Source organism: Triturus cristatus, chromosome 7 (genome assembly GCF_964204655.1).
Source record: "Triturus cristatus chromosome 7, aTriCri1.1, whole genome shotgun sequence".
Classification (NCBI taxonomy): domain Eukaryota; kingdom Metazoa; phylum Chordata; class Amphibia; order Caudata; family Salamandridae; genus Triturus; species Triturus cristatus.
This window is the reverse complement of record NC_140590.1, coordinates 1,860,550,156-1,860,558,149: the sequence shown is the minus strand read 5'-3', so window position 1 is coordinate 1,860,558,149 and position 7,994 is coordinate 1,860,550,156. Positions and strand designations below refer to the sequence as shown.

At 42.4% G+C, this 7,994-nt stretch overlaps 1 protein-coding gene across 7 annotated transcripts in view; it reads right to left on the bottom strand.

Annotated features, from left to right (window-relative positions):
- Positions 1-266: 266 nt before the first annotated feature.
- Positions 267-7,994, bottom strand: part of LOC146813499 (uncharacterized) — a 70,863-nt gene continuing 63,135 nt past the window's right edge. For all 7 annotated transcript variants that reach the window (XM_085620254.1, XM_085620257.1, XM_085620256.1 and 4 more), the window contains one exon: positions 267-5,226. In XM_085620254.1, the coding sequence (XP_085476380.1) occupies positions 2,866-4,560 (1,695 nt within the window). In that variant the 5' untranslated portion in view covers positions 4,561-5,226 and the 3' untranslated portion in view covers positions 267-2,865. The remainder of the gene's footprint in view (positions 5,227-7,994) is intronic.

Genomic DNA, 7,994 nt, shown 5'->3' with positions numbered 1-7,994 from the left:
TCAGTCACTTACATACTTCCCTGAGACTTGTTTAATAAATAATAAACTATACAGGCAAGCAATTAACGGATCGTCTCGTCACGAATATGCATTGATTGTTGAAAGTAAACAATGGGAGAGCCAATGTACCAGTTTGGGTTTAAAAAACATTTAGAATAACCTACTCATGTAAGCACTATTATCACAATATCTCAGAGCAAGCATTTTATTGGTGTATGATTAAGCATTTCATTAAAGCCATACACTGTGAATAAATGAGTTTCAAGTTCAAGTTTCAAGTTTATTTTTATTTGCATAGTTACTAAAAACCATTCCAACATTTTAAAATAGCCAATAGAACTGGTGTTGTACCCCGGTAAAACCAATAATACACATGCTAAAAATGCTTTACCGTGTGTGCATGACTGTGGTTAAAATAGATGGTGAAGCCGTTAGAGTGAATCAATGATTCACCTGATAAAGTGCAGTGCGATCATTAAAATGCATTACTAAAACCAGAAATACACATAGAAAGGTGCTGTATAGCGCATAACAGGTTTGGCATGACAGCTAATACATTTGGCACCTGCTAGTATTGTATACATTAAAAAGGTGCTCTTTTCTTCTTGCAAAAAGGAAATGCAGTGACCAGCTTGTGAGCCAATGGCTACACTGGCAGCTTATTGCTAATGTTGCTGAGGTTTGATTGTCATTTTAGGCATTTTTTTGTTTGGCCAGTGTGAGAAATTTTACTGTTCTGCAGCTCAGTTGCGCGGCCCCCCGGTCAAAGCATGCCAGCACCGCTTGCCTCCTGGTGCGAATACCTTTCTGCTTGAAGGGGGCTTTAGCAGCTGTGACCTCTCTTGTTGCAGTTCCTTACATTTGCAGATTAAGTGCAGAATGTCTCCTTGCTCCGTATCACACAGCCTGCAAGAGCTTTGGGTTGATGCCCTCAGACAAGGGGGAAGGTGCTGAGTACATGGAAGCATGCCCAATCTATGCCTTAGGAATTTAATTTTTATTGATTTAGGATAACCCTGATTGAAGTATTTTTGAGGTGCGAGTGTTTTATAGGAATTTGGGATCATCCAGGCATGAGATCTGGCTGAGAATGTTGCCTTGCCCTCCACCAGTGACAGCTGTTTCACGAATTTCCAGACCAATTTTTTGAAAGTTAAATGTTGAAGATGTGTATTCCAGAGTTCGGTGAGCCTGGTGGCTTCCAGAGATTCCTGTAGGTAACTTCTTGCACAGGAAGTTTCCCTGTGCTGGAGTTCTTGCCATAGCATTTGATTTAATGTGTTTGAGTGGAAGTTCTGATATTGTTCCAGAAGATAATGTAAGCTCCGTGCCTAGCCAGGGATTGTTTTAATAAGCCAAACTCCAGCCTTATTTGAGCTGGTGAGGTGTAGGACGGAAGGCAAAACATGGTTCTGTATGCATTAACCAGTGTGCTGTCCAGTAAGTTGGCGTCTCTACCCCGCATTGCTTCGCTGCCATAGGTTATCGTAGGGAGTAGTTTGGCTTGTGCTACCTTCAGGAGCGGGATCAGTGTAGGCCCCATCAATTTATTTGCGATATATTTCATCGTTATTGCTATGACTAACCCTCTCATTCTAATTTCTTCCTTCTGGTGTGCAAAGCTCCATTCTTTATCAATGATAACTCGTAGGTACTTGTGAATGATGATAAAACCATATAACTAGAGTGACCACTATAAATATTACAACAACAGCATGGCTTGAAACATGTCATATTTTCGGATGGCAACCTTGGACATTGTCCAGGAATGGGCCCTTTGTGCAACTCAATATCCGCATGATGAGGTGTGATGGAGTTGTGATGGAATCTGAAGGCATCATTTACAGCCAGGCAGGAGCTACTGCAGGAGGTTCCAGATCTAGTCAGGGGCTTGGGGAGATACGCAAAATGAGGAATCACTAGGTGAGAAGTATGAGTCAGTGGGAACAATCCTTTCAAACTTTAGTTTGCCAATGCAAGGTTTCTAAATGTTTGTACTTCACATTTGCTGTGACTTTGGTTTCCTTTCCACATCTCATATCTCCTGGGGTAAATAAGACATCTTTTCAGATTTTTAGGTCGAGCCTAGAGGCAGCACACTTGCGCTGCTCTGTGAGGCATGCTGTAACGTCTCTTTGAAGTTAGAAGACACCCACCACACGCCCACTGCTTGTAATTGGTTATTTAGTCTGCCTTTCTAAATGACATGGTTTTGGTGCGTGGATAGAGTAAATTTGTCCCGCTTTGTGGCTGTTTTGTTTCGGCCCTGGCATTTGCCCCTGCTGCATGGATCCTTTTGATATGGGCCATATGTTTTAGTACCTGCACTCATTTTCCTTTTGCCTCGCCTTGCACCCGCCCCCCTCCCATTGTCCGCATTCCCTTTGTTCCCGCCCCCTTCCGTTGTCCTTGCCCACCATGCTCCCACTTCCTTCCCATTGTTCGCATTCCCTTTATCCCCTGCGTTATATCATAGCCCACGGTGGGCCGGTCGCAAGAGGGTGGTCCACAGCTGCCACGACCTGCTTGTAGGAGACGCAGAGTCTGCTGCTCTCACCCTCCCCTCTTAACATGGCGGTGGCCCATGAGACACATTCTCAAGCCCCTCCCCACCCTGTGGCACACCACTTTTTGTTTAAATGCTGAACAGTGGTGAGACCTATTGGCTTTGCCAATGTTTGTTAAATCTTTTCGCTGTATGGCTATTGTCTTGCACATGAGTTATTGTCTCCTGACTTGTGTTACAGTTTTGTATACATGTAACAATGCAAACTTGATTCTTGAATATGCTTTTCTGTATTATCAGGAATAGAAGACTAATTCAACCTTCACTTTTCCATCTTATCCTTTGTACCTTATTAGAAGTCATGTCTTTACTTTCTTTTTCATATGTTGTCTCTCATGGGAAGTAAGACATCTTTTCTGATTAAACCCTTTGCCACATTCCGTACACTTGTAACGTTTATCAACAGAATGTATTCCCTCATGTTTCAAACGATCTCCCAGATGGTTAAATCTTTTTTCACATACAGTACAGCTGTAAGGTTTTTCACCAGTGTGCGTCCTCTGATGCACAGTAAGTATGAATTTATGGCTAAAGCTTTTGTCACATTCAGTGCATTGATATGGTTTTTCCCCTGTATGTATTCTTTCATGCGTAGTAAGATGGTGCTTACGTCTGAAACATTTGCCACATTCAGCGCAATGATAAGGTTTTTCTCCATTATGACAACGCTTGTGGACATTAAGATTCCCAAGAGTACCAAATTTTCTCCCACATTCAGCACACTGATAAGGTTGCTCACCAGTATGTGTTCGTTCATGTCGGATTAGAGAAACTTTATCCCGGAATCTTTTCCCACATTCACTGCACTGACATGGTTTCTCACCTGTATGTGTTTTTTCATGTTGAGTAAGCTGGCGTTTGTCAAAGTAGCTTTTCCCACACTTTGTACACTGATGTACTTTTTCTCTTCCTGTGTGTATTCTTTTGTGCCTAAGTAGGTCCCCCTGCTGACAGTAACATTTCCCACATTCACTGCACTGATACGATTTTTCACCTGTATGAATTTTCTCATGAATTTTCAGTTTAGTGCTAGAAATAAAACATTTGCTACATTCAGAGCACTGATAAGGTTTCTCCCCAGTATGCGTTCTCTTATGCACAGTAAGCATTCCACTCCGACTGTAGCTTTTCTTACATTCAGAGCACTGATAAGGTTTCTCCCCTGTATGCACTCTTAAATGGATGATGAGCTCCATCTTAAGCCTAAATCCTTTCCCACATTCGCTGCAAACATGTATCTTCTCACCCACAGACGTTCTTTTATGGACAGTGTTGTTTGTCCTATATTTATTGTCTCTGAATGGTTTTTCATCTGTGTGTTTTCTTAAATGTTTCTTCATGTCACGTCTATGACAAAAGCTTTTATCACAATCAGGGCACTGAAAGGGTTTCTCGCCTGTATGGATTCTTTCATGGCTAGAGAGCCAATCCTTTGTCTGGAACCTTTTCCCACATTCACCGCACTGATATGGCTTCTCTCCTGTGTGTCTTCTTATGTGAATATTAAGAACTCCTTTCTGGATGAACCTTTTTCCACACTCAATGCACTGATGAGGTTTTTCCCCAGTATGTGTTTTCTCATGTGTAGTCAGACTGCCTTTAGTACTGAAACTAATGTTGCATTCAGAGCACTGGTAGGGTTTCTCGCCTGTGTGTGTTCTCTCATGGATAGAAAGCTGTCCTTTCTGGCAGAAGCTTTTCCCACATTCAGAGCACTGGTATGGCTTGTAACCTGTATGTGTTCTCTCATGGTAGAAAAGGTGGGCTTTTGTACTGAACTTTTTCCCACATTCAGAGCACTGGAAGGGCTTGCTACCTGTATGTATTCTCTCATGGAGGATACATTGGTGCTTTAACCTGACCTTTTCCCCACATTCAGAGCACTGGAAGGGCTTGTTTCTTGTATGTATTCTCTCATGGATGATAAGTTGGTGCTGGAACCTAAACCATTTGTCACATTCAGAGCATCGATGTACTTTCCCGCTCAGAGGCATTCTCTTATGTATAGTAGTCTGCAAACTGTGGGTAGTAAGCTCTGTCGCCTATAAGCTCTGTCAGCACAAAAAAAGGAAAGTAAGTTCTACTCTGAGGATGACAATCTCTGTTATCTGTGGATACTAGGCTCTGACAGCTGAGCCAAGTAAACTCTACCAGTTATGAATAATAAGCTTAGTACAGTAAGTTCTATCAATTGTGTACAGGAAGCTCAAATGGCTGCCAGCTGTGGTTAGTAAACTCTGGGCTGTCACTAGTGAGGGCCCCTACATTATGTGCACTGACATCATTACTCAAATGCTTCTCTCACATTTAGAACAACCTTCTGGATCAGATATTTTACACATTAACACCCTAACAGTAGTAGTTCTTCAGTAGAAATTCTGTCAGGTAATGGAAGGAAAAAAGAATCCGGAATTCAGTTGATTGGTGTCATTTCTGAGATGGTCCACATGATGTGACCACGCATCTGAAAGATGACTCAAACCATTTTCACAATCTGTAATTTCACATCTCTCAGTTCCTGATTAGTTTTCGACCGCGTGTCGCTTCTAATGTGGTTTCTGGAAAACCATCACATGCTTTCCTTACATTTTTAGCAGCATCATTCTTCAGGTTATTTAACACGGGTGTCACCATATCAGTTTCTGCTCAAGCTTTAATACCTGTTGGTTTAAAATTGTTTCTCAGTTAGTTTCTGCATGTACAATAAAATACATATAGAATTAATGATCTCATCCTGTCACTGTAAAAACACTGCGCTAATGATGAGAATTACAGTTCGAGTCACTTTCCTCATAAGAACACAGGGGCAGATGGGGTCTGAAGGTAGGTTAAGGAAAAGAAAATTACATAATTATCAGTTAATGGTGGAACAGCTGCTCTGCCTGGGCCACTGGCTGCTTAAAATCAGACTGCAAAACCACTCATCACATGATATTAGCAGCATAAATGTCATTTACGGTTTGGGATCAGACAGCACCACCACAGTTCAACAGTAAGTGACAGAGCTGAAACTCAAACACAACAAACTTATCTAGACACTCAGTATGGATATTGTTGTTCCTGGACGTAAGAATGTTGGGAAACATTACAGGCTCAGCTAATATATATATTTGTATATTATTTTTCTTCTGGTATTTACATCTTTCATGAAATATTCTTGTGATATATTACCATGTTACTGAAATGTATTGTTTACTTCTGTATCCTAGCCCTTACTAACAGTCACTTGTGGTATTTATGCGTTGCAATTGTGGACTTTTCTGTTATTTGTAACCAATATTAAGACCACAACTACGGTGCCATTTTTAGACTGGTCATGCTAGTGTTACCAATTTTAGGGATAAACCCTAAGTATCCATGTTTAGACCCCAAGTAACATGAGAGCTGTAGCTCTACTGCACTAGTGTTACGTATCTAAGGGATATACCCCAAGTCTACAGGTTTAGACCCCTAGTAACATGACAGCTCGGGCTCCATTACATCTGTGTTAGGTATCCTAGGGATATGCCCTAAATCTACAGGTTTAGACCCTAGTAACACGACAGCTGTGCTCCACTGCACTAGTGTGACGTATCTTAGGGATATACCCTGAGTCTACGGGTTTATGTCTATGTGGGGGTATTTATAGAGCGCACTGTTACTCCAGGGAGTGTCCTGGCGCTAAAAGCTGAAGGGTAGCAGCGGGGTAAGGAAGGGTTATAGGCATGAGTAGAGCTAAGTTTTCAGTTTTTTCCAGAACAGAGGTGTAGATTCAATGTTTCTCAGCTGGAGGGGCATTTTGTTCCAGAGGGAAGGTCCAAGGCAGGAGAGAGCCTTACCCCTTGTCCTAGACTTTTTAATATGGGGGATGTTAGCTAGCAGCAGGTTAGAGGAGCGGAGATTTCTTTGTGGTGCATAGAATGACCCTAGTAACACGACAGTTGTAGCTTTACTGCACCAGTGTTATGTATCCTAGGGATATACCTTAAGTCTACATGTTTAGAGCACTAGTAACATGACAGCTGTAGCTCTACTACACTAGTGTTACGTATCCTAGGGATAGACCCTACGTCTACAGGTTTAGACCCCTAGTAAAAGGACAGCTGCAGCTCTACTGCACTAGTGTTATGTGTCTTTGGGATATACCCCAAGTCTACAGGTTTAGACCCCTAGTAACATCACAGCTGTGCTCCACTGCACTAGTGTTACGTATCCTAGGGATATACCCTAAGTCTACAGGTATAGAGCCCTATTAACTTGACAGCTGTAACTAGTGTTACATATCTTAGGGATATACCCTAAGTCTTCAGGTTTAGACCCCTAGTGACATGACAGCTGAAGCTCTACTACACTAGTATTAAGTATCTTAGGGATATACCCTGAGTGTACAGGTTTAGATCCCTAGTGACATGAAAGTTGTAGGTAGCTCCAGTGCACTAGTCTTACCTACATGACAGTTGTAGCTCTGCTACACTAGTGTTACGTATCTTAGGGATAGTGTGGCTCAATGATTAGAGCGGCAGACCCTGATGCAGAGGTCTAGCCCGGGACCAGGGTTCAATTCCCCACCTCGGCGGGTCTTGGGCTCAAAATTCCACGGACCTGATAATTCTCGCCTCGGTGCCATTCCAATCATGGAGTCCCACTCTGCAACTCTGGGCAATAGCTTGCTTAATCTCCACAACGGCCCCCACAACGCTAAGGATGCCTGGCCTCCACCTTGGGGGTGCCCAGGAGTGGACGCCTCACAGGGAAAGCGAGGATGGGTTCCACAGCGGTATTCGTACAAGCGCCTTGAGACCCTTGCGGGTGAGTAGTGCGCTATACAAGTATCAATTTACATTTACATATACCCCAAGTCTACAGGTCTAGACCCCTAGTAACATGACAGCTGTAGCTCTACTAAACAAGTTGTATTTAATTTAGGGATGTACCCTAAGAATACAGATTTAGACCCCTAGTAACATGATAGCTGTAGCTCCACTACACTAGTGTTATGTATCCTAGGGATATAACCTAAGTCTAGAGGTTTATACCCTTTGTAACATGACAGCTGTATCTCTACTGCACTAGTATTAGGTATCTTAGGGATATACCCTCAGTCTACAGGTTTAGACCCCATGTAATATGACAGCTGTAGTTCTACTGCACTAGTGTTATGTATCCTAGGGATATACCCTAAGTCTAGAGGTGTACACCCCTTGTAACATGACAGCTGTATCTCTACTGCACTAGTATTATGTATCTTAGGGATATGCCCTAAGTCTACAGGTTTAGATCCCTAGTGACATGAAAGTTGTAGGTAGCTCCAGTGCACTAGTCTTACCTACATGACAGTTGTAGCTCTGCTACACTAGTGTTATGTATCTTAGGGATATACCCAAGGTCTACAGGTTTAGACCCCTAGTAACATGACAGCTGTAGCTCTACTACACAAGTGTTATTTAAT